The sequence below is a fragment of the Eschscholzia californica genome, unplaced genomic scaffold, assembly GCF_041429995.1.
Source record: "Eschscholzia californica isolate CP2 unplaced genomic scaffold, dmEscCali1.0.p SCAF_3, whole genome shotgun sequence".
NCBI lineage: Eukaryota > Viridiplantae > Streptophyta > Magnoliopsida > Ranunculales > Papaveraceae > Eschscholzia > Eschscholzia californica.
In genome coordinates this window covers 54,028,857-54,056,596 of record NW_028238420.1, presented here as the reverse complement: position 1 = coordinate 54,056,596, position 27,740 = coordinate 54,028,857, and the positions used below count along the sequence as shown (strand labels likewise).

The following is a 27,740-nucleotide window of genomic DNA, read 5'->3' as shown; positions in this document are numbered from 1 at the left end:
AGATGTTTTTCGTCACATTTGTTAGATTTTGGTTTTAAACTTTCCCTAATAAACAAAACCAAGCTAATTCATGGCAGATCTGGGTGTGTTCATGAAACCTAGAACCCCTAGCAACCATAAAGACGATAACCTTTGAAAACCTTATGCGGTTTTCCCACGAAACACGAGTCCCACGAAACCGTAGCTACCATTTCGTCGGAATCCTACAAAATAATTGCAATTCTTATTACTGTCTCGTGGGGTTTGTTCCCACAATTTTTTTAGCGTTAAAAAGAATTCATTCGCGAACTCCCCGACCCAATTTATTCGATTTCTACGAGTGAGCTATCTCTTCCATTGATTCTCCGGCTAGGCATTCGAGAAGATGAAGATAAGAAGAAGAATAACTATTAGATTTTCTATTTTTAATTTGTTGTATTAGTTTGTAGTTCTCACAATAATTATTGTTTTAATATTTAAAGTCCGATAGTTTTGTCTTGCGCCGACGAAACTGTTGTCCACATAAGATATTTGGTTGTCTATATATTGACGACCATAAAATTTGCATCCAAAATTTGTCTTGTTTCCCTATAAATAAAAACAAACCTTTTTTTCTTTTCATTTTTTTGTTTTGTCGTTTCATCCAGGGGCGGATCCATGTGAATCACATAAATTTTAAACAATACATAAACATCGCAAGGTGTTAGCCTAGTTGGTTGGAACCCAGGTTCACGCAAGGAAAGTCAGAAGTTTGATTTTTTTTATGTTGTGTTTAAATTATTTTTGTAAGTTACAATTTTATTTTTCTTTTATTTCTAATTTGTTGATCTTTCCTCCGCTTCGTGATCTCATTATTATTTACTTATTATATGTCGCCAATCGTTTGTAAAGGTTGTCGATTAACCCTTCAATCTCAACATTTTTCTTCCTCATTTTTCAAATTTAGGTATGTCCATGGGTAGAACATAATTCTTTTATTACATAGAATGATAAAGGTATAAAGCAATTGTACCCGAACAAAAAATATTCTAATCTTACGCGAGCAACTTTGTTGATAAAACTTTTATACTATAAAAGATTTACTTATTAAGTCAGCCCTGGCTTGAACAAAATCCTGGCTCGGCCGTGGTTCCATCGACTTCTCCATCCATGCCAATGCCTTCACTTTTCTTTTTTCTCCAATTCTTCATTCATTTCTATTCTTATTTTTTTTAAGAACCGATTTCTTCACTAATATAGATTATCAATTAAATGCCATTGAAATTTAATTTCTCGAGAGATTTTCCTCTTTAATCAATCAAATCTTCAAATTCAAACACAGATGATCCAAGCACCAACAACAATTTACAAGCAATGCATTGGTTAATCACGATCAGAATTCTAAATTTTTTATCTTATTTTATGGTTATAACTTCCAAATCCCTAGCTGAACCAGAATTGGGTGTAATTATAGAATTAGGAAATTGAAATGAGCAGAGAGAGAATCATCATCTGCTTGTTCATAATTTCGATTTTGATTTTACCCTATGTGAAATGCCAAGATGATGAAGATGAGTTCAGTCAAACAAATAATCCTGCAACTTTGAGCCTCGTTACAGAAGCTATTTACTCCAAACTTTCTAATATCACTCCTGCTCTTCGTCGTGAGATCGCAACCAATCTCAATTTCTGCATCAAAGATATGTTCGTCTCTCTCTCTCTCTCTCTAAAACTCTCTTTCTCTATCTAAAACTCTCTCTCTCTCTCTCTCTCTCTAATAATATTTGCTTATTGATTTTGTAGTGATGCTGACTGGAATGGAGCATTCAATTTTACATCAAATTTGAGTTTCATAACTGCTTGCCTCAATAAAACAAAAGGTAATTTGGTCAGATTTTGCCCCAATTTAGAGGTTATATAGTAAGAAGTTAATTTTGAAGTCTCTAATAGAAAGAATAGAAAATCAGAGAATCTTTTGTGAATAAAGTTGTAGCTAATTTTTTAATACATGTTCTTTTTTATTCATTTTTTTTGTGTGATTAGAAACATTTTCTAGTCAAGAAATCAATTCTCTTCCCATATAACATGATATCTAAATGTAACCCGAATTTTAGACGAACGATGAGTATCGTAATTGATGAATAAAATATCATTCTTAGGAGAAAAGGACAATGTTCAACTAGAAAACATGAGGATTTTGGTAATATAACAAAAAGTGGGTGATTTGGATCTCGAGGCGTAAGTTGTGGATGAGATTTTGTTGTAGAATTTATATTGCAAAGTATGTTTTAGAGGAGAAAAATAGTGCGTTATAGACTTTTTTCTATCAGACCCAGTTTTGATTTTCAATATTATTGTTGTTCAGTCTGTTTGGCAAGTGAACGACGGTTGACTGAGGCGAATAGTTGTTGATTAGTTTCTACTTTCTAGTATTCAAATATGACTTCGTTATTAAATTGAATTTCACTACAATTTCTTAGTTGGTCAGTCGAGGAATTAGTACATGATCCTTAGCTTGTTAACAAAGAACTATAAAGTGTGAATGGGTGTTCAATACGAAGGATGTATTTCATAGGACAACTTGTGTGCGTTCTTGTGACGTAATTGCACCTTGAAGCATAATGGAAAAAAGTAAGGCGCGGACTGTAATGAGAATTTCTCTCCCTTAATTATACATACTTGTAAACGTAAAGTTGGATCTACTTAATGTTAAATTATCATTCTCTCATGGAAACTTGGAGAAGGAAAATTGTATGCCTTATTCTTAGGTTTAAACACTCCATTGCTTTAGGTGGTGCTAGTAGGAAACTAAAGAAAACCATGTACAAGTCGAAACAGTTACTGCCCGGTGGTACAAGAAGGTCGAAGCATTTATCCTGGAGGAATTGTTCACATTTTGTGAACATGAAATTGTTTGTATGAATGGAGACAAGAGATGGTTAATTCTTTCTTTTCTTAATGGCGGCAAAGCAAGGTCAAGAGACAGGTCAACGGTATAGACTTTGGTGCACCAAAGGAAGGGTGGTTCAAGACCTTTGTGGTTATACTGCTTCCTACTAGGAAGGTGGTGCGAGCGGATTATGGTCGACTAGATGTTATTTTTCTTAGTGTTTCCTATTAATCTATTGTCTATTGAGTTGGCAGTCCAGTAACAAGCAATCTATAACAACTAAGGGCCAAAAGGAGGAGATATAGCTTGGGGGCTAGTTGAGTTGACTTGTAAAATTATCTAGAGAGTGTTGAGGTACAATGCAATAGGTAGAAAGCTATTACTTGATAATCCTTTAGTATATCATGAGAGTACTAAGGGCACCAGCATTCGAGAATAATTTAGCATCCAATCATTTTTATTAAAAATTATTTCGTTATTCAAATTTCTAACTGATATCTTCTATTAGCGTAGAAGCTTATTGACACTTCTTCTTATATATGTATGAAGATCATGGGGTATCTTCAGATTTCCTGTTTGCTTTAAGGGATCCTTCTCTCTCTGTGACCAGATGTTGAACTTCACTTGGTGTAGCGAGTGGAATGTCCTATGGGTTCAATCCAAAATTGAAATATTTAGCTAGGTGACCTGTGGCCTTAATAGGTAAAAAATACTTCGTTTCAGATTTTTAGATTCACCACGAAAACACAACACTCTATCGCATTTTCTTGTCTATAATAAGTCTAGATGTTCTTTTAACTTGTCTACCTTGTTTGCTCAATATCTAAAAACTCAGATACATTTCTTTTCTCTTAAATTACTTTCTTATAGATCTATGTTTATCATCACAGGAGATCTTCCTCAGCGCATATGTTCAGCAGCTGAATTGAGAGCGTACTTCAAAGGTTTAATTGCGCACGGGGCAAAGCATTCCAATTTTGTAGAGACTAATATAAATTGTAACTTGACTGCATGGGTTGACGGATGTGAGCCAGGATGGGCTTGTAGTGTTGGCGCTAAACAAAAGGTTGAGCTCGCAGACCCAAAGTCCATTCCTCTTAGAACCCATGACTGTCAACCTTGTTGTGAGGGTTTCTTCTGTCCTCAAGGTTTAACATGCATGATACGTAAGTACTTCATCCCTAAAATGCTTCCTATATTAGCTATCGCAGGTTAATATGAAATTGACTTTCATCCTGGTACTCTTACAGAGTTGGGGGCACACTGTTGTGCGTTTTACTTTTTTATTTCTGAGGTAGGTGTATTGAATCGCTGGTATTTCGTTCTTACCAGACTTGGTCTTAGATCCTAGAAATAGGTGTTCTAATGCTGTGCTTCAGAAACCGTTTCATGTAGTTCATCAAATAATATTCTGTAGGGCCATTTTTTCAAATATTACTTAGTTTGCTAGTCAAGTTCTTCGACTCTGAAAGGTTGCCTATTTGCTCTTATTAGGGTTAATAGCACCAACAAATATGTACGTAATATAAATTAAAATCAAATCTGTCTAAAAGTTCGAACTTTTAGAGAAAGCATTTACTTGAATGGCCTTTGTCTTGTGTTGCTTCATATGGCACTTCAGATTCTGAGGACTGAAACAATTCTTTCATTGTTTATTGTGTCACTAAAACATTCATAAAGAACTTACATATTTGTCAAGACTCCTCAATAGTAGTAGTATCTTGGAGATTGCATAGTGTGTTGACCCTCAAAGTAAGGTACAACATGTGCAGGTGGCACGTGTTAGAAACCACACTTAGTCCCGGATTACTTAAGCGGTTAGCCACTGCCAAGGTATGAGCCTAATACCTTGGGATGCCGACAAATTTTGTGGTTTCGGTGCGCTTGTGAGAGCTCATGTTAGGTTTGGAATAACACATGTTCCCAGAGTGACCTCTCAGAAAGCACACTCAAGATGCGTTAACATCCCAAAGTATTGGCCCTGCACCTATCTTCTAGGGTCTAAGCACTTGGCTGAGCAATGCATAACTAAGAATGGTATTCTATGTGCTAATCAAATTTGGATACCTCCCACGCCCTCCATAAATTATAATTTATGTAGTTCCGTAAGTAAACTCATATAAGACCATAGTTACTGAGGTTTGTACCTGCTGTCAAATTTTTGGCCCTGCAGGATAATCAAGGTTGACGGAAGTCCTAGATACTACGCTTTTTAGAAAAACAACCATGGTCGTGTCAAGTGTTTTGAGTTGTCAACATATTTGTAAGATTTGTTTCTTCTATTTTTGATAAAAAAAAAAGTTAAAGAACACATGCGTGCTGCTTTTGCAGTGGAAAATATTGTATCCTCCCTGTCAGAAACTGTTTATCATAAATATTTTATGGCGTAACCACTTGCCTCAGCAATGTGGAACTAAGAATGGTATTCTAATGCGCTAATCAGACTTGGGTACCCTTCGACACCCTCCGTAGTTCCGTAAGTAAACTCATATGAAACTATAGTTACCGAGGTTTGTACCTGGCTGTTAAATTCTTGGCCCCGAAGAAGAGTCAAGGTGGACGGAAGTCCTAGATACTACGCTTTAAAAAAACAAGCATGGTTATGTCAAGTGTTTTAATTACGAAAAAAAGAAGATTTGTTTCTTCTATTTATGATAAAAAGTTAAAGAATACATGTATGCTGCTTTTGCGCTTCTGTAGTTTCTAGGGTACAATGGCTTTCTTTTGCTTTAATATAAGCTATGAGAAAAAAAACAATATAAGCTTACTTCTTCAAAAGAAATTTTTTAATATTTGTTACTCTGTCATTGAAGCTTGCCCATTAGGTTCTTATTGCCCTCTTGCGACAATTGATAACCAAACTGGAGCATGCAACCCGTAAGTTCTCATTCTAGTTTTAGATTGTTTTAAGATTTTTTTCATATGTCGTTTGAGTTTTATCGAAAATGTGTTCACCAATGTTTAAAACACAACAGTTATAATAGTGTTAGTGCCTTTTCAGAAAATTTGAGATCATCACCCTTCATTGTTTTATTCGAAATTTTTTTGCTTTTGTTACTTACGTTCGTTAGTCACTTGTTGTCTCTCAAAAATTTTGTTTTGTAACTATACCTGTTTTTCTGAAAAAACCTCCGTTACATATGGTCTTTCTTTTTTTTGGTTTAATAGTAACACCCATAGACTGTAATACACTGCTTATAGTATCCAAACGTTGGTGTGTACAGATACCGCTATCAATTACCTCCTGGGCGGACAAATCATAGTTGTGGTGGAGCCAATACCTGGGCTGATGTTGGGAGCAGTAGTGATATCTTTTGTTTGGCAGGATCTTACTGCCCAAGTACCATTATGAGGAAATCATGCAGTAGAGGGTATTGGATTTATCCTAAACCTCATTTGCTTTCTATATATGATGCCTTCATATAGCTTTCTTTTCGAAGAAGTTTCTTATAAATACTATTTTTTTTGCTAATGTTATTTGCAATGTAATTTCAGACACTTTTGTAGACTGGGCTCAACATCTGAAAAAAGTGAGTTTCTTCTTTCTAGTTGACCTTCGGAGAGATTTATATGAAAATCATAAATGGTGCTACCCTATCTAAGTTAAATCGATTATTACTGATATTTAAGCCTTATTCAGAATGTGAAGTTGCTTGACACAACTCTGACCATGAACACTTAAAAGCATTTACGGCATACCAAGCATTGCAATAAACTCGAACACGGTATAGCAAGAGTTGCTTCTGAATGTACATAATTGCCTATTTCAAATAATTAAAAAAAATTTCGAATTGTTCAGCGTGTGCCTCGAATCCTTGACTTCTAAGGTGGAAGATTACACCTCTTACCACTCCAACCAAGGGTTGTTGGCCAAATAATTACATTTAGCTATCTCCTTATAGGGAGGAGTCTAGTGATGGAAATATGTCTCCTAAAGATAGAAACATATATATGCCTAATAATCTATTCTAAATCTTGTCCAATTCATTCATGTATTAGGAAACAAATCACTAGGGTACGATAAGATGTAAATCTTTAGAGCATCTCCAATGCAAAACTCAAAAACGAATTCAAATTGTTCTAGGTGTTAAGTCTCACTTGAGATTATCTTTCCTACGTGACACCATTGAGATTCTTAATTCAAAAGACATCTCCAATACAACACTCAAAACTTAAAAATTACTTGGGTGCCATTTCCTAGGTGGGTGGTTTGGTGTTTAATATTGAGTAGATCAGTAGACAATTGAGATCCTCAAAAGCAATCCCAGATATTGAGTTTCTTCTTGAGACATCTCAACACTAAATGCTGCCACTTCATCTTAAGACCCAAATTGAGTTTTGCATAACTCAACAAATCCTAGGTGACACTTAGAGTTTTGCAATTTGAGTTCTTGCATTGGAGATGCTCTTAGGCTTTCTTTTTAGTTGGTGGAAATCATGAGATTTTTTGAAGAAAGAAATTTATTTTTAATATTCTACACCCAATAATGGTTTGATTATTATATGTCAATTAAAAATTTGAAACAATGGATCTGCTTGGTAGTTCGTGAATATTTGCGAACGTTCACTGTCAAAGATATGCTCTAATGTTCTTTTTTCAGTCTCAAATATATGTATCAATTTGTGGTTAGTCCAAGTGAGGTAGAGGGAAGCAATTGGTATGGGCTTTTGTATCTATATATGAAACTTCAGATGGTCACATACGATTTCGTTAAATCTGTGGACTAACTATGAATTGTTTCGTATCATAATACTTAAATAAACATCACTAAATCATAAATTGGTACGTGAATATTGCAGAAATCCACAAAATCCCTAGTGGAGTCTTTCTTAAATATTTTGACATGTATTTATTTGCAAACATTAAGTGGTTCAAGAGAACAAAATTATATTTGCTGTTCAATCTGACTTTTTTTTTTTTATCACTTTGCAGAATGCTTTAAATTGAGTTCTTGCAAACCAGGCACTGTTAATCAAAACATCACTGCTTATGGAGTCATGCTTTTTGTAAGTTAATCTCTTCTCACAATCATCTCGGGGTCAATTTTGAACTTGTATTGTAGCATCATTATTTGTCAATATTGTGTAAATCTTCCCTTTTCTTCTGAGGTTTAATGCTCCGGGGCACCATTCCCGTATTATATGAATAATTAAATACAGCAAAAGGTGGTTGAGACGTATGTGATGTAACACCTGTCTCAATACTAGCCATATAAATGCAGCTTATGCCTACACTAAAGGGGTGCGTTAGTTACTATATTACTAGGCTACTAGCTACCACGGAAATAAGGAATTAGAGTTTCGAAATATTAGAAGTAGCAGACATTAATAGAGTTTTAAAATAGGGAAGATTGGTCAAAACAACCTAGGCCAAAAATTTTTTTCGTCAAAAAAGGATCCGTCAACTTTTTTAGACGGCAGCTCCATACGTAAGGTTCGCACTGGTTTCCGCAGGTTCGCACGGTTTTCTGCAAGTTTGCTCCCTTTTGCACATACTTTGCATGGGTTTACAACTTCACATACGTTTGCACGGGTTTACACAGCTTGTGCAGGTTTACACTGATAGCCTAAGCCTACAAAAAAAGTCTTTTTGACCAAGACCTACACATGATTCTCTTCAGCCAAACAAGGAATTGTTGAGGCATAGTCAAACGAGGAATGTTAAGTAGGAAACAGCTATTAGTTACCGATCTTTAGGGTAGGCAAAATCCTATAGAAGGAGGTCTCTTGTTCCCTTGATTCATCAATTAATCAATTAATTTATTGATTGCAATTTATCTTCATCTTTATTGTTTTCTTATTAGTGCTTAGTTCATTTGCAGTTCTCAGTATAAGTTTGTTACTTATTTCAGTTCTGCTACATCAAATGTTGTTCTTGATTTAGACCCCAGACTCACTAGCCTAGTTCCACATTGTACAAGGTTTTCCCTTAGCATGTGCTGCCCAAGACCACCATAGGCTTCTGCACCTGACCAATCTAGGCACCACCACCATGCCCACCACAAAGGCCAAGTCAATATGTATGACAAGGTATTTTTTTAATAACCTAGGTCTAGAAGGTCTTGTGTGAAACTATGTGCCTTGAACATGAAACTTCCGATTAACAGGCGTATGCCACAAGTCTCTTCCTAGTGCAATTTATCATTTTGCACATTTATGCTAATGCATCAATATCACCCTAAATGTTGTTCCTTCATTGTTTTCGTTTCCCTCTATTTAGAAGCTCATTCTGCCTCATTTTATCTATGTAGTTATCATGATTTAACGCCATAAAGCTATTGAACGCAATAAATTATACAAATAATAAGTTCTTAGGGTTTGAAAAGTTTGATTAGGTTTTGAGCCTCCAATGAGGCTTTTGCCATGGTGACGCCTTGTGTGAGGCTACTCTTTGCCTTACAAAAGCAAACTGCATCAAGGCTTAAAATCAATTTTAATAGATCAAACCTCAGTACCTACTTCAATTTATTCACTTTTGATGAAAATGCATTTGCAATGCTAAGTTAACTTTCAGTCATCAACTATTATGTCACGCTTATTTTCTCAGTAGTCCTTAATATGTACTTCGCCTTGCACCCACACCTATTGCATTAAATAAGAATTGACATGCTACCCTTGTGAATGCAGGGATTGTTGAGTATCTTGCTAATTATCTTCTATAACTGTTCTGACCAAGTTCTCAGTACTCGGGAGAAAAAACAGGCGAAATCAAGGGAAGCTGCCGCAAAAAATGCAAGAGAAACTGCACAAGCACGTGAAAGGTGGAAATCTGCAAAAGATGGTGCTAGGAAGCGTGCGTCTGGACTACAGGCACAATTTTCACGAACATTCTCACGGAAAAAATCCATAAGACAGGAGATATCATCGAGGATTTTTGGTCAGCCTAAAAGTGGACAACTTGATACACCAGTGCCTGGCACCTCTGGCACATCAAAGACTAGTAAAAAGGAACCAAGTGACCTTACAAAAATGATGCGCCAGCTCGAGGAGAACCCTGATAGTGATGAAGGTTTCAATCTGGAGATTGGAGACAAAAATATTAAGAAGCATATGCCAAAAGGTAAACAGATACATACTCAGAGCCAAATCTTCAAGTACGCATACGGCCAAATTGAAAAAGAGAAAGCTTTGCAACAGCAGAACAAAAACTTGACGTTTTCAGGAGTAATTTCGATGGCTACTGATATTGAGATCAGACCAAGACCTGTGATTGAGGTTGCTTTTAAAGATGTGACCCTTACCTTAAAAGGTAAAAACAAACATATCTTGAGGTCTGTTACTGGTAAGATAATGCCGGGCCGTGTTTCTGCTGTAATGGGTCCATCTGGGGCGGGGAAAACAACATTTCTTAGCGCTTTGGCTGGAAAAGTGACTGGATGCATGATGAGAGGTTCAGTACTTATAAATGGAAAGAATGAATCCATCCACTCGTATAAGAGGATCATCGGATTCGTTCCCCAAGATGATATTGTGCATGGGAACTTGACAGTGGAAGAGAATCTATGGTTCAGTGCAAGGTGCAGGTATATAAATGTACTACATCTAGCATGTGAACAATTTTTTTTTTTCAAAATGGTGACTTCAATGTATTCTGTCTAAAAGCTCAAACTTGTTGAGGTTGTTGTTTATCTTATTTATAAGTAAGTAATATTCTTGCAAATCATTGTGTTCAATAATGAATCTCAATTGATAGCCATGGTTCTATTGTTGTCATTTCAGTTTCTGTAGTTTGCATTTTATTACGTTCACTTGATATCAAATAAATTTATGGTTATTGCAGACTCTCTGCTGACTTAACGATACCAGATAAGGTTCTAGTTGTTGAAAGAGTCATTGAATCCCTGGGGCTACAAAATGTACGAGAGTCATTGGTCGGAACTGTAGAAAAACGAGGAATTTCAGGCGGTCAAAGAAAGAGAGTAAATGTTGGTCTTGAAATGGTCATGGAGCCATCTCTCCTGATCTTAGATGAACCGACATCAGGATTGGATAGTTCATCTTCTCAGTTGCTTCTTAGAGCTCTTCGTCGTGAGGCTCTTGAAGGTGTTAACATCTGTATGGTGGTTCACCAGCCAAGGTAAGCGCCTAATTCAGAGCATTAAGCTTTTTCTTTCTTTCCTCGTGCATATCTCCTTGCGCTTATTCTTGACAAAACCATAGAACTATTGAGCTGCATCGTGATACCCAAAAACATGGCTATATATGGTTCAATACTTCAATGTATCAGTCCATTTAGGAATGCCTCGTGTGAAACATAAAGGGATTCAAGAGGCTATTGTGTCTTTAGTCTTATCTAAATGTATATTGGCAGTCTTGACTTAGCTAACACAGTTGAAGATATCTTTCTCCTTCAGCTACGCCTTATTCAAGATGTTTGATGATTTAATACTTCTCGCCAAGGGTGGTCTCACCGTATATCATGGGCCAGTAAAGAAAGTTGAAGAATACTTTTCAAGCCTCGGGATCAATGTCCCTGACCGTATTAATCCTCCAGATTACTTCATTGATATTTTGGAGGGTATTGTAAAACCCGCTGGAGTGAATACTAATCAGCTTCCAATTAGATGGATGGTTCATAACGGGTATGCAGTGCCTCCTGATATGCTAAAGAGTGAAGGTGGAGTTACATCGGATGCTGAAAACCCAACTAATGGAACGGATCCTGCTGCTGCTGGAGCTGAGGAATCATCCTTTGCAGGAGAGTTATGGAAAGATGTCAAGTGTACTGTTGAGATTGAGAAGGACCATATACACCATAACTTTTTGAAGCCCAAAGACTTATCCAACAGGGTAACTCCTGGTGTAATGCGGCAATATAGATACTTTCTTGGAAGGTAAGTTTAAAATTCATTTTTTATTCTAAAACATTATGAAATCCTATTTTCTCCAGTAAATCTTTCATATGTTTGTCTTTCTTGCTTAATGAACAATCTAATAGAATTGTTCGAAAATTTTGTTATCCAAACGACGCCCAGTATAGTGATAGAATTAATGTTTGGATCTTCCTCCAAAGTTTTTGGAGTCGGAGTTATTACCTTTAGTTGTCCGTAATAGCGTGAATTTGTGACGGTGATCTTTATAGTATTGTAGGGTGTGCACGGTGTCCTTTATCGAGTCGGTTCCTATTTCCATATGCATTTTCTATGTCACAATAATAGCTTAGGTTCTTCGAACATTATTGTCAGGCATTCCGAAATTCCGATTTTATTTTTAAAAAAAAGTGTGTCGAGATGCTCTGTTAATTTGAGACTTATTCCGTCTTTCGTTAAATATGGCTGTTCAGTTCCGTTATTAATTTTGAGCATTACGGACGTGAACCATGGTTTCATAGTAAATCTTGAACAACCAAAATATTACAAATTCTTTAATAATGTGTAACCTTACTATTTTTTTTTCAGGGTTGTTAAGCAACGACTACGAGAGGCTAGACTACAAGCTGTGGATTTTCTTTTGTTACTACTTGCTGGAGTCTGTTTAGGAACAATAGCTAAAGTGAACGATGAGACCTTTGGTGCTTTAGGTTACACTTACACTGTCATCTCAGTTTGTAAGTTTCATAACTCACAACTTTGTCAGTGACCTACTAACCACCTGAAATTTACGTTGTCATTTGCTGAATTACAAATACTTTAGGTAGGGGTTATGGAAAACCATCAAACACACAAGATATAATAAACTGAAAGTAACATTGGAAATATATAAATGAACCATAGCATTCGATAGTCATGTGAATGAATCATGTCGAGGTTCATAGTCATAGAGTCATGTAAATGAATAATAAACAAAATTAGCAGAGCTCCTATAACTTAGAGACTCACTTGTTAGAAACTTCTTCTACATGGTTCATTTACACGACTCGATGACTTAAAACCTGGATATAATTCATTTACATGACTCTTAAATTTCCTAAACATAATAGTAAGAAAGAATTCTCGTAGTCTTCTTGCTTGCTCTCTAGTTATCACCACAACCTTTTGTTTTCTCAACTTATTGGGCACTAATACATCAAATCTTTCACTTCTCCATGACCCCAATATGTTACTATCTATAATTCAAATTACAAGACTCCCCTTAATCTGAATGATCAATAATTTAGGCAGGGATTATGGAAAATGATCAAACGTAGACATGACAATATATTTAAATTGAAATACAGGAGAACAATAAACTAGAACTAACTTTGGAGATGTACAGAGCTCCCCTAAAACTTTCAAACTCACTTGGTAGAAACTTCTTCCATGTATTAATATTCCCTTGCTTATGTTTTTGCTATTCCGATGGTTCCAACTTACATTTCTTAATACCTATTTATAGGACTCGATGACTATGAATAGGGACACGGTTCATTTACATGACTCTTGAATTTCGTCCAACTCATTAGTAACTATTCTGTTAATTTTCTCAATTGCTCTCTACTTGACACCATAACCCTTTGTGTTATCAACTTATTTTGCACTAATACCTTGACTCTTAGTCTTCTCCATGACTGACATTACTATTCATAAGTCAAATTAATATTTTTGACAACTACTAATTATTGATAATTTGCAGCTCTCCTTACCAAAATATCGGCTTTAAGGTCATTTTCCTTGGAGAAGTTGATATACCGAAGAGAGAGGGCTTCTGGGATGAGCAGTCTAGCTTATTTTCTTTCCAAGGACACAATTGACCATTTTAATACGATCATAAAGCCTCTTGTTTACCTCTCTATGTTCTATTTCTTCAACAACCCTCGCTCTTCTTTCGAAGATAATTATATCATTTTGGCCTGCCTTGTGTACTGTGTAACTGGTATAGCTTATATATTTGCCATTTTCTTCGAACCAGGTCCAGCCCAACTGGTATGTATTTATCCAACTTTAGTACTCATATACCAGTTTCATTTTTCTTCTCTCTAAATGATAAATTACTTTGGTTCTTGCAGTGGTCAGTTCTTCTTCCTGTCGTTTTAACTCTGATTGCAAATCAAGAGAATAAATCTTCGGGGGTTATGAAGTATTTAGCTAGCTTAACCTACACAAAGTGGGCTATGGAGGCGTTTGTGCTCGCTAATGCTGAAAGGTTCGATCTTGATTCTCTTCTCATTGAAGAATAATTTCCTCTTTTACGTTTTTTTTTTTTTCGTTTCTTTAGCAGAAGCTCACAGTAGTTTCATTTCATTGTCTGTTCAAGGTTTAATATAATGTTCAATCAGGAAGTGAAAGAGTAGTGAACATAATGTTTTCTACGTATTTGTTTGGTGATAAATATTTGTCATATGTTTTAGGTACTCTGGAGTTTGGCTTGTAACACGATGTGGTTCGCTGCTGAAAAGTGGGTATGATCTTCATGATTGGAGTCTTTGTTTAGGTATCCTTCTTCTATGGGGTGTAATTAGTCGTATGATCGCCTTCTTTTTCATGGTTACCTTCCTAAAGAAATAAGTCTAAATTGTTATACACATTACTCTTATAACTTGTGCTATTGGACTGGACCATCTAGGAGCATTTCGATTTCTACAAATCTGAGAATTTTCATTACTTACAAATCACTCTAAAACTCACTCAGAATCAACATTAACACTTTTCAAGGGATAAAATATGTCCAAATTTTTTAAAACTCTAGATTAAAAGCTACAATCACGAAAAATACTACTAAGATTTTTAGAGTTTATCTTTAAGAAAAAATCGAAGTCCTTGGAAGCTTTTCTTTAGTCTAAAATTTTAAAAAACACACTACCAATGATACCCTTAGAAAGATACAAAAAATCTAAGAGTGTTGATGAAGATTTTGAAAGAAACTTTGAAACCATAATGTACAAAGAAGAAAAGGAGGAAGAAGTCAAGGGCCAAGGGGTGCTCATTTTTCAGATGGAGGGCGCTCACAGACAAAACATACGAATTGGGGGCGTTTATAGAGGCACCCATCAGTGATTTGAGATTGTGGTTGTGGCTCTAATAAATTTTGTTCACACTTTACAAATTTTGAACTTATTGGTTATAACATTAGCGTTTATAGAGGCACCCTTCAGTGATTTGAGATTGTGGTTGTGGCTCTAATAAATTTTGTCCACACTTTACAAATTTTGAACTTATTGGTTATAATGTGAAAAACAATTTTCGTAACATTAACCTTTCTAGAAAGAAATTTGATATACTTTTTTCGGAAATAATAAACACAACTTGATTGTATGTAGAAATGGGAGGGGTAAGAAGAATTGCGTGTCTTGAAGAAAATGCCATAAAGATACAAATAATATAATTAAATTAACTCCTTTTACTTTAAAATTTATAAGTAGGTGTTTTGTCAAACTAATTTTTGTCATATTTGAGTTTTTAAAAAAGTAAAAGCACTTTTTCTGTAAGTATAAGTACTTTTCCAAACAATACCTGAACAAGTTAAGTGTTGTTTATTTATATGTTTATTCTTTTTTTTTTGAAGATTTATTAATTCATCCATTTATTCTATCTCTTTTTTAATCCAAAATAGGGGATTATGACATCTCTAATTTCCTTTTCTTTTTTTTTTTTTTGTTGAAAATGACATCTCTAACCTTTGTCATCATAAGTTAATGGTTTCTCCTTTGTGGCCTAACATTTATAATTCATCTTTTATCTATGGGTTGTACACAAAATTGTTTATAAACTGATATTTGTAATCTATTTGAATATTGTTTATTATTCCTAATCTATTAATTAGTATTTCAACTCTATCGAAAGGTTAATGTTACGCCGACAAAGCTTTTGATTAAATGAATGGGTTTCAAAAGAATTCTCAAACTCCAATGACACAAACATAAACCAATTTTGAAGAAAAATCTTGCATGCATACGTAGATATATATATATATATATATATATATATATATATATATATATATATATATATATATATATATATATATATCCTAATAGTGCATGACACTTGCCTATATACTCCAAAGATCTTTAAGGGGTCCGTTTGATACGTGAGAAAGTAAGTGGATGAGAAAACCAATTTTTTCTGATAGAAAAGAAAATCAAGTATTTAGATGTGAAAATCAAGTGTGAAGTGTTTGATAAGAATGTTAGAAAATAGAGGGGCCTTTAGAAAATGATATAATAAGTGGGCTTTTAGGTTGGGCCTTAATATTTTTTGCCATCTATCATCTTCTCTATCCCCATAGACAGAGGGGAGGAGAGAGAGAGAGAGAGAGAGAGATTTACTGTAGGTTTTCTATCCTTCATCCATTTAGTGTTAGGGTTTAAAGAAAACAACACAAGAGGAGGAAAAATTCGTGGAAGCACCAAACTTGAACTCGATTGATGAAAAAAATTAATGGTGTGTTTGGATGACGGAATCATGAATCTGTGGATTCATGAGTCCTTGGGATTCATTATTCCACGGATTCATGAATCCAAGTAATATATTTTGGTTTGTTTGGCAACTCATAAGAATCCTACGATTTATTATTTTTAAACACTTCTTTAGAAAAAACGGTTATCGGAAAAATCGGGTTTTGAGGAAAAACAATCTTTTGAAGAAAAAATGATTTTCGGGGAAAAAAAAGATTTTTCAGAAAAAAATGATTTTTGAAAGAAAAAAATTTAAAAAAATAATGATTTTTGAAAAAAAAAAAGTTTAATCATTATTTTGTAGAAGGAAATATTTTTTTGGTGATTTTAAGTCTGAAATTTGGGTTTATTAATCCAAAATCCTAGAGGGTAGGGTGAGATTTTAGTCCAATACAAATTTTGGAGTTAGGAATCCTTAGGATTCAAGAGTCCTAGGATTGTTGGTAGCCAAATAGACCAAGGATTCATGATTCCTACCAAATCCCACTTTTTATAGGACTCCTACTTAGGAATCCTGCAACCAAACACACCATAAAAATTAATTGTTGTAGTTGTACTGATGTGGATGAGATTAAGCTCTTGTTGGTGCTCCAACTTCAAAACCTAATTATAAATTGCCATTAATTTCTTCTAGTTCAGGAAACCCTAACTACAATGAGGTGATAGAGTTGAGAAAGAAGAGTGAGATAGGGCCAACACCGGAGAGGAGAGAGAGCGTAATTTTGTTGGTGTGAGTGAGAAAATGGTTTTCACATAGGGAGAGTGGGCAAATATTCAGGACTATTTACACACTTTTTTTTTTTTCTCATAACAACTGAATTTTCTCATCCATTCAGCCCAATCAAACATCGGAAGGTTCATTTTAGTACGAAAATCGACTTTCTTACCCACTTTTCACATGTATCAAACGGACCCTAAATTTCTAAAGAATTGTCGCCGTAAGAAAAAGTTAATTAATACAAAAATTTATTAACACCTAATTAAGGACTTCACATTAAAACTAAAAAAGTAGATTATCATGAAACCAGCTGAATGGATTTAAAATAGTAACTATAAAAATATTATTTTGACGCACTGAATGACATAGTCTTGGAAAGAAATATAGGGATGATAAAGAATGACATAACCCCTAATAAAACTAAGGGTTCATGGAGATAACACCCAGAATAAAATCCAAAAATGGAGTAGGGTCCTATCTTCCTACAAAAGAGGACTTTAGTCCTTTAGTACTTTAAACCTAATTATCCTCGTAGACATGAAATCTCTTCCGACTCAGTTCTTCCTCGATTCCCCCATATTTTAAAGAGTTAGACGAGTTTAGTCCATCCGACACAACAAAACGCGCACTTCAACCAACAAAACGTGTACTTCATCTCAGTTTTTCTCTCTAAATACCGAGATGAAGCATCTCTTTCTCATTCTAGATCTCTTAATATTTCTTGTTCCCTCACCATGCAATTCTGAAGGTTTATCAAACACATCATAACGCACAACCGGAACCCTAAACGTCAGAAACAAAACACCACGAATGATTCATCATATACATCTTCAAGATGTTTCTTCATCTTCAAGCTCCATTAACGATTGATAATGTTTTGTTAAGGTTTGTACCGTTTCATCCTCAAGCTTTCTTTATGTTTTCATTTGTACCGTTTCACCTACAAGGTTATGTTTCATCATCTTCATCCTTTTTTAGGGTTTTACTATTTCACAAATTGTTTAATACAAAACACATTTTGTATCATTCATTTCATATATTTTATGTTCATAAACATGTTGTTTCATATTATGTTTTGTATTATGATTTTTCATATTGTGATTTACAAAACGAGATTTCCGTTCATAATAATGTGCAATTTGATGTGTTATTATCCTGTAAAAACTATATTTTTGTAATACGTAATAAAATACAAATTTTTTTACGCAAATGATGTGTTATTATCCAGTAAAAATACCAAAAGGGAGATGAAAGTTTATTAGCAGAAGCAATATGTCTCGTGCACAACCCGCCTAACCCGCCAAGTTTTCACGGGCATGCATGGATTAAAACCTCTACCTGCACACTCGCGTCATGTTTGCACCCACTTAACGTCACCCATTGATTTTTTTTTGGAATCTGGCTTCATATATGGGCCAAAAGGCTATAGAGAAATACAAAATGAAGTTTGACACAATAAGGACGTCACCCATTGATAACCAATCAAATTACATCAACTTTTTGAGTTGATGAAGTCTAACATTCCATGTTGTTATGTCTAGTTGAGATGGTAAACAATATGTTTAAGGGCCATCACACGAACCCAATGCATTGCTTTGCAATAGCCCAAGAAAATTCCTGGTAGATTAGTGAAGTAGTGCTTGACTTTCAGGGAGCAAGAAGTGGGATAAGTTTATATTATCACAATCTCATTTCTTCATTAGTTTTCTAAGTTGAATTAAATTCCTAGAATGAACAACACAAATAACTTCTAATTTTACTCCCACATTGCTTCTTTAGGATTACGAAAGGTGTTTGGAGACTTTACAAATGGAGAGGAAGAAGTGAACCTTTTTTAATCATGGACTTACTCGCAATCCTCCCGTCCATACCCGAATTATCTGAATTTCTTAATGGGCTTGGGCGGGCAATAAGCAAGGCAAATTTCAAAGTTGTCTGCCCGATTAACCCGCTTACCCTAATAATAATTGAAGTTTGGTGCCCGACTCAATGCTTCAAGTTCCCCTGGACCCCCATACCTGCCCAATTCCCACTCCTACACCGCGCCGAGTATGGACTAATAAAAAAGTTACACATATTTAAAGCTTAAAGAATTAGAGGTTGGATGATTTGACATGTACAAAATGACTTCATTCTCGATTCTACCAGAAGTCTTATGAAACCTTTCATTTGCTTCTCTTTTATGGAAGTCATATTTTTTTTGTTGCCGAGCTTGATCTGATAGTTCCACCATATTTTCGTTGATCATCGATCGAGGAGGAGAGAAAATATTTGTAAGGCAAAATTTGTCGCACAAAATGTGAATGGAATTTAGTGTTTATAAATATTTTGACATAAATAATAATTGTGAAATATTTTAGGGCCGGTAATTATAAGGCCCAAAATGGGGAAGTTAAAGATAATCAGGCCCAATACTAAATAATAATGAGGAAAAAACCCAGTAGGTAAAAATACAATTTTACCCTCCAAAATGAAATTTTCCGCTCAAATCAACGTCAAAAACAATTTTGAACATTTCTGAACAATTCTTGGTTTGCTCTCGACAATTTTGTAAATTTCTGAACAAATCTTAGTTTGTCTCAACAATTTGTAAATTTTTGAACAAATTCGTTCTTGCTTAGACATTGTTTTGCCAAAATATTTCACATTTTTTTCTTTTTCATTTTACATAGACAAACTAACACAAACATTTTGGCTACAACATTTTTCGATTTGTCTTGTGAAAAAATAAATGGTTTTGGCATTTTTTTGTTTTGCTTTCGACATAAATATAAAGACTAAAGCATTTTTTTGTTTGTCCTTTACAAAAATTAAAATGTTATGCGTATTATCCTTTGTATTTAACAAATCCGTTAACGAACAAATAATATTTTGACTAATACATTATATATGTTGTTAAGAACACAATTATATGTGACACCAACATTTTATAATAAGTCGGGACATTATTATAGATATTGTCAACATTTTATAACAACACAATGATATATGTTGTCAACATATAAGGGTAAAAATGGAATAATGAAAAAAATATGTTGTCTTGTTAACAACATAATTACATATGTTGTGAACATTTTGAAAAATGTTCAAAAAATGGGTTTTTTTGACATTATTATTTTTGAGTGGGTTTTTTTCTTATTAGGGTCTAGATTTTTGGGTTTTTCACTCATTTTTTCAATATTTTATGGTACTCTATTTTAACTCAAATAACTAAAACACCATTTATATATTGAAATGTCATATAAGATGCCTAGAGAGTGTGAGAGTTAAGTAATTTGTAGTGTGAGAGAAAGGGGCATTTGGCTCAAACGTTGACTATCCCTCTCTGTCTCATTTTACTGCATCTTAGTTATAGTTTCTTTCTCTCTCTCTCTCTATAGAAATCAAGAAGATCAAAGAAGAAAATTCACAATTACTTTGAGATTAAACCATGAAGAGGAAAAGAGAAGTAATAGAAAATGATTCTCAGATCAAGTCTGCAATTTTAGAACTTTCAAAGATTTCTTTAACAATTCATCAACATATTCAACCTTCTTCTTATGATTCGACTTCAACTTCTTCTACTACTTCTATTGATTCTCATAATATTCCAACCAAACCATTTCTTCATGCCTGCAACTTCCTTCTCCTTCAAGCTCTAGGTTGGGTTCTCTCTCTCTCTCAAGCTTTCTCTCTCTAGAACTTATCTGTGTAGACAAGATTGTTATTCTTTTTGGTTTGTGTTGTAGATAAGATTGGTCCGACAATGGCTGTTCTGAGACAAGACGTACATCAAAATATTGAGGTAATCACTAATCAGCCCTTACTAAAAGACATCTTTTTTTTTTACTTTATATGTTCCAAGCTATTAAAAAAATTGTTTAAAGACAACTTGTTGCAAGTGATGAAGAAAACTTGTGTTTTGGGTATTGAAAAACAATAATGTCTTGTGGATTTGCATTTCTCTTTACATTTTTGAGTTTTGATTCAATCAACTTTGAGCTAATATAATATAGGGTAAATTCGATTTTGACTCTTGATTTGTGACCAAACGAAAGTTTTGGCCTCTGAGTTTGGCCAGTGTTCTATTTTGGTCCTTGAGGTTATAAATTTGTTAGTCAAACGTAAGAGCATATTCTGTCTGTCAAAATTTTTTTAACCTGTTAAACAAAACCCCCCTTTTCAGCTCTCATTCTAAAAATCATATTTTACAATGAATCGTGACAGAGGTTGGAAAAACTTTACCAGTCAGACTCATCTGTATATTCAAATTTAGTTGAGATATTGAAGAAAGAAGCAAGAGAAGGGATGTCAAGAAAAACAAACAGTTGTACCAGATCATTGGTTTGGCTTACTAGGTACATATTTCTGCCTATTTCTCTTTTATAAATTAAGGGCACTAAAAGTAAACCCGATGGGACTCCCATTTCCGTCCTATTCTGGGAGTCCTGAATTTTTTTATTCCGATAGGGGTTCCCAGATGAAGGGCTCCCAAGTCCCAACCCAAATTTAATATCTTTTGTAAATGTATGAAGTGTCAATCGACGCATGTTATAAGACACAGGCACAACCTGCCTACCTAGGAGGAAAAGTGGGTGGGCTCCGCAAGCAAACGTGGCTTCATGTAGAGACTATATATTGTTCAAAATCCTTCTTATTTGTATCAAATTTAGATGTAGGACTAAGTTAAAAGATACAAGACTCGTATGGACTTGGTTGTCAAGCCTTGACATATATAGTCCCTCATTGGAGTTATTAAGATGGAAAGAAGCTTGAGCTTCTATAAATTTACCCAAGCATTTCTCATCTAGTTTAGGGTACTGGTGACTAACGGGCCGTATCGTGACGTCTGGTTAAATACTATGGTTTTTAAACAAACAAACTACAAATTTTAATTAGGTTTGTAACTAAAGAAAATATAATTTGGCTTTTTAACTTAAAACAAATTTAAAATTGGGTTTTCCTTTCAATTTCCTGTATTTTTTAATTTTAACCAATTGAAATCTAGTCTTTTCGTATATTTTCAAAACAACTAATAATTCCTTTACAAAATTAATTATACCACATAACTGAATAAAACAAACTTGGAATTTTGCATTGGAGACAGGGGCGGCCCAGGCCCAAAGCAGCCGCTAGCAGCCAAAGCGGCTGCTTTGGGCCTCACTTTTGGAAGGGCCTCAAAATACAAGTGGATTAAAGGCACCCCCAAGAAATTGAAAACAAAATATTGAAAAACCCGGCCAATTGCCTGAACCTTTGAAACGGTTCACAAACGCGGTACTTGTTTGGAAGGGAGAAATAGTTAATGTTTGGGGCCCACAAAAACAAATAAAAAACCTAGTCTAAGTTTTGATGTGCAGACCTAAAAACTTTCAACTCCTAATTTACTTTTATTCCTTCTCTCTTTCTAATTTAGTAAATTAATGGTAAATATTTACTTTTTGTTTTCTTTAAGACAGTAAATATTTACTTTTCTCTATAAACTTCTGTTGTCCTCATTCTCTCCGGTGGATGGTGCAAAAAGCCTCAAAACCAAACTTCTACCAATTACCACTCCAATGTTTTTTGTTGCAATATCTCTCTAAACTCTAAAAGCAAGTAATGGTTTTTTTTTGTTTTTCTCTCTTATTTTATGATGGTAAATTTCATTATTATTATTATTATTTTAGTTTATTATATTTAATGTATCTCATTTCAATCCTATATTCAAAGAGATTGATTTTCTTAGTGTTAAAATTAGGTCTCAAAGAAAAAAATTTATATTTTATGATTGTCTCATCTCGAGATCTTCTCTACTCCTTATAAGATATATATTTACAAATTTTGGGTTTCTAGTCCAAAAATCTACCCCTAAACACACATTTAGTCCACCCTAATATTAATACTCGTATAGGATTTTAAGCCAAAATAATAATTATAATGGATATTTAGTCCAACTTAGTTAAAGTATGTTTATATGTCAAGATTAAAGTGTTTTTCTGTTTATTGATTTTTGTTTTGTTTCATAAATTACCTGTTATTTATTGTTAAAGTTTCATACTTTATTTTATTTTTTTTCATACTTTATTTCATTTTTTTCATACTTTATTTCATTTTTTTTTATATGTGTTATGTATCAACAATGTTTCTTCAAAACGGAAAAGGACTAAAAACCTATTTTTTGAGAAGATTGGACCTTAAACCCTTTTTGAACTTTATTTTGGACTTAAAACCCATGGACCCATATATTTAAATTTATTTTGTAAATCTTATTTTCTCCAATACAACGAATAAGTATTCATAGTCATAATTTAATAGTTAGTTTGTATGTGTTCTATTCAATTTTTAACTACACACCTTTTTTGTTACATTGGTAATTTACAGAATTGTACAATTAGATTATAGGTATTTGATTTAATTTTTCTTTTGTAGGCCTTAATTCTCGTATAGTACTAGGAACTCATAATTAGTAATTTTGCACCTCAATAGGCAAGAACTTGAGTAGGAACGCATAATTAGTAATTTTGCATCTCAATAGGCAAGAAGAATGTTTTGGAAACATATTTAGCTCAACTCTATATGTACAATTTGTCTTCTTATATAGTATAAAGTTCATGTTTATGATGTTTAGTTATGTTTTTCATACTAATTTATCTATTACAGCGAAAAAATAATTTTTTTATAGCTAACGTAAAAAGGGCCCCAAATTTTTTTTTCGCTTTAGGCCCCCCAACTACTTGGGCCGCCCCTGATTGGAGACACGGAAAAATTGTGGATCTCTATTCTCTAACTTTGCAACCTAGGAATGGGAATCTCCGTTAGACCTTGAGACTTGCGACTTTTGAATTTGGCATTGGGATGCTCTTATTATCCAGATATCATAAACCAATATAGATCTCATAATAAATATTGATTTTTTCTACCTAATATGTTCCAGATCAATGGATTTTACAGTAGCATTATTGGACAAACTAGTAAAGGAGCCTGAAGGATGTCTGAAGAAAGCAGTAGAAGAGTCTTATGAAATCACTTTGAAGCCTTGGCATAGATGGATCTCAATTGCTGCTTACAAGGTATTGTTATGTCAACTTCACCCACATTTCATTTTTCTATATTATTTCATTGGAACTTTCTTTTTTTACCATGAGAAGTGTTAGGGGCACAATGGGTTCTATAAATGGCACATACACCATCCTTATTGACTTTTTTTGTTGACAAATCCTTATTGATTTGGTCCAAATACTTGGATCAAGTCTTTGTTAACCACACACATAAAAATAAGAAACTGTATAAATATAAATAAGAAAAAGAAAACCGAGAAGGTGAATGGTCGTCAGCGGAAGGTTTTTATTGTCGGCGGCACATCTTCATCAACCACCACCTCCTGGCACAGAAATAGCTCTCACTCTATGAGGTATATGAACTCGAAACCCTAGTTTCAAGTCTTTATTTTATGTTCGAGATGAGGGAGAGAGAGAGGCCGAGATTAAGAAATGGAGATTTTATAAGTTGTCAAAGACAATCTTACTAAAGGAAATTTCACAAATGGTTAGAGGCAATATGATTTATTGAGGGGCAATGCTTTATGCTTATCTTCCTTCTTATCCGGAAAAATGAAGAAAAGGAAAGTTGTTTTTGAGTTAAGGTCGTCGGCCAGAGTTTGCTGGCTAGCGACTTTTTGTTAGAAAAGAGAAAGATGGGCATTGCCTCTAACCATTATTGGTCTTTGTTAAAAACACATTACCTTTAACAACTTTGGGCATTGCCTATAAATCTCTCATTTAGAAATAAACCCCTAGCTTTGCTTATACTGTTGGAGTATAAAAATGGTGTGTACGTATAAAATTTCCCTTGAACCGAATCAATGGTTTTGTTGGATGTCAATAACCAAGTCGGGTTTCACAATACTCTCTTTTATTGAAAAACGGTATGAACTTGCCATTTTGCCTAATCCAACATTCTTTAAAACACTCCCTCAAAATCAATCAAATCTTTTAAGTTTACTGCAGTTAGGACTAACTTACTTGAACCTAAAACCCAAATGAAATACACCAAGGTTACTCAAGTTAGATTCTTCTAGTGACATCTTCGACCTAATTTAAACGTATTTATCTAAACTGAACGTCGTTATGGTCGAACATGATTGTTAGATAATATGCTTTCATCTTCTCTTATCTAATTAATAATTGCTGCATGCTATATAGGTTGCTCTAAGTTTGGTTCCGGAGAGCAAGACCTTCATTAACTTACTCATGGCCCAGGATGAAGACTATGCCAAATTAAAAGAAGAAATAGAGAGCTTGAATTTGTTACTTTCCCCAATTCTGAATGAAATCCACTATGTTCTGGTGAGCCCCAAGTCTGATATATACAACTATTATAAAAATCATATTCTCTTTATTCATTTGCACTTATATATTATTTTACTTTGCAGAGAAGTTTTAAATCAGACAAGCTAAAGTCCAACATTAAGTGAGAAAGGGAGGAATAGAAGAAAGAAAAGCTTAGGTTTTTATTTGTGATAATGTACATATTTGGGATTTAATGGGATACTTGTTTCAACCCAATCGTTTAAAGGTATTCAGTTTCGGTGTAAATTTTGGTTAGAAAGAAACGATTGTGTAAAGAAACGACCAAATTTAGTCACTTCTGAACCTAAATTATGAGTACTGTCTATTTGACGCAGGACTATTATCATTGTATCACTTTGTCCATCACGTGTAGGCGGTGTTGGTTTCCATCGGCTATGATATAGCACCCAAATTTCACGAATGCCAAATAATCCCGAAGATGTTGCCGTCAAGTTGAGGTTAAGATCGTCTTCGTAACCCAAAAGTCCCAAAAAGACGTATCATGTTAATGGATCCTCCTTTAGTTCAAGTCCATTCAACTTGCCTCTCGTGTTTTTACTAACATTGTAACCTGATCCATGCTGTAATAGGAAGACTTATAAGTATTGTTTGTTTTTTCATTTTTCAGATCTAAAATCTGAATTGACACTCAATTCAGATTTCAGATGTTTGTTTTTTAATTGAAGGAAATCTGTAAATATGGTCTGAATTGGGTCCTCGTCTGCATTGTTTGAAATAAAGACCACATATTTCAGACTTCAAAACAAACTTGAAATAGGGTTCCAACTGCTGAAAAGTGTCAAATGACGGTCATAATCTGAAAAATGTTAGCCAAAACACTTTAATAGAGTTTTAAATTAACTATATTCTATAGCCAATAACCAAATGAATAAATTACAAACTAGAGTTAACCAAAATAACTGAAAATCAGTGTTGGCTAATAAACATTTATTTGGTTTTATTAGAATCTTCAAAGTGTTAGGAAAAAAACTGAAAAATTGTATTAAAGTCGATATGTGTTGGAACTAAAACGCACATGAAATTTATCTGAATCTATGGATTTAAACAGAATAACTGACATATGAATGATGAGTTCTGACCAAATTGATGGTGATCCGATGAAAAAGAAGCAAGTTCTATGGGTTAAAACAACATTGAGTAATGAAAATTAAAATCACACACCGCATTAAACTACATTGCAATTATAGTAAAATCTAGAACATTAATGCCTAAGAAATTGTATTCACAAATCAGCTTCAATACTTTTCGTTTATATGCATACAATTGATCCAACTTGTTGTATTATAAGATGTTATTAGATTTTTGATATTTGGGTTTGAAAATTATGTGATTCCTCTACATTTGTTGTGAATTTATTAGGTTTTCATTTGTATGCATAAACAATTAAAACATAACTATAATACACTACCTCCATTATAGAGACCTAATAGCTTAGGCTTTCCTTTATATACTTGAGAATTCGTCATAACTAAAATATAAAACCCTAAACTAATAAGAGACCCATATTAGAAAGAAACATTGAAAACTTATAGAGTAATACCTAAACTATTAGAAAGAAACATTGAAAACTTATAGAGTAATACCTAAACTGTAGATAGAGACTTTAGTTGGGGATGTGTTTTTCCCAAAGATTCTTCTTCTACGATGGTATAGGTATAGGTGAAGACAAAGAGACCGATTTCTTATGTGATGTCTTCTCGATTTCTTCAGAGAAAAGGTGGAACAATTTCTTCTAGGTTTTTCATAGTTGAAGATAAAAGAGAACGAGTAATTATTTGAGAAACATTTGTTGGGTTAGAAGATTAGAGAAACTTTATTTAAATGTAAAAGGAAACTTTTTATACGAAATGAAACTTCTATTGAGCAATTATTTTTATTAAATTAAAAAAGAATGTTTGTATCTTCTAATTTTGCGTGATTTTGTTTTAACTCGGAATAGGTTAGGAAGTAGTAGAAAAAAGAGAGGATAGACATGTAAGTTGCTCGTAACAGATTAATTTTCTATTTCGTATTATCTTTGGACTCTAGACCCGTTGAACCTATGATTTTGAACCTAAAACTCATCCCCTTTAGATTATCAAATTTAAATAAAGTAATCAGTTAATAAATTTAAAACTAATGAAGTAATACAGACTCCAATACAAATATTTAGAATAGTTATTTGGGTTTAAAGTGAATTTTTCGAAGAAAAAAAATATAGAAAAGATCTTAATGTTTGAATAGTTGTATTTTCAGTGAGAGCGTCGAAAGGCGCCTCTCAAAATTTTTGTAGGTGCCTGCCTGCCTTCGGACTGACCAGTCCGAGGTACATTGTCGAGGATTTTTTCATCCTGAAATCTCACAAAACTCGACTCCATCATCTAGGCTTCTCCGTTCTCAAATCTTGGGTTGGTTAATTCATCACCCCATCTAGGATTTCATCTCAACAAAACCTAGAGACCTCAAACTTAAAAATTAATGGATTTTTAATTTCCTTAAGCTTGAAGACCTTAAACCTTATCTATATTTTTTTTGTTTCCCTCATGGTGTTTA

The 27,740-nt window shown here is 34.0% G+C and overlaps 2 protein-coding genes across 3 annotated transcripts; both read left to right on the top strand.

Annotated features, from left to right (window-relative positions):
• Nucleotides 1-433: 433 nt before the first annotated feature.
• LOC147551899 (ABC transporter G family member 28-like) lies at nucleotides 434-14,350 on the top strand. Its single transcript, XM_086670055.1, has 14 exons — nucleotides 434-1,662; nucleotides 1,762-1,838; nucleotides 3,739-4,014; nucleotides 5,662-5,725; nucleotides 6,073-6,219; nucleotides 6,344-6,378; nucleotides 7,782-7,855; nucleotides 9,476-10,371; nucleotides 10,629-10,925; nucleotides 11,203-11,682; nucleotides 12,247-12,395; nucleotides 13,400-13,689; nucleotides 13,773-13,909; nucleotides 14,115-14,350. Exons 1-14 carry the CDS (start codon nucleotides 1,448-1,450, stop codon nucleotides 14,269-14,271), a joined length of 3,294 nt encoding a protein of 1,097 aa, XP_086526181.1. The 5' UTR covers nucleotides 434-1,447; the 3' UTR covers nucleotides 14,272-14,350.
• Nucleotides 14,351-19,973: 5,623 nt separating this feature from the next.
• Nucleotides 19,974-25,955, top strand: LOC147551898 (glycolipid transfer protein 3-like). 2 transcript variants are annotated; one of them, XR_015238212.1, is made up of 7 exons: nucleotides 19,974-20,519; nucleotides 20,607-20,662; nucleotides 21,085-21,215; nucleotides 23,774-23,909; nucleotides 25,041-25,184; nucleotides 25,271-25,413; nucleotides 25,523-25,955. XR_015238212.1 is itself a non-coding variant. In XM_086670903.1 (6 exons), exons 1-6 carry the CDS (start codon nucleotides 20,309-20,311, stop codon nucleotides 25,310-25,312), a joined length of 720 nt encoding a protein of 239 aa, XP_086527029.1. In that variant the 5' UTR covers nucleotides 19,974-20,308; the 3' UTR covers nucleotides 25,313-25,496. The 2 variants fall into 2 exon arrangements, 1 of the variants encoding a protein (XP_086527029.1); XM_086670903.1 differs by lacking the exon at nucleotides 25,523-25,955 and having other exon boundaries at nucleotides 25,271-25,496.
• Nucleotides 25,956-27,740: the final 1,785 nt, after the last annotated feature.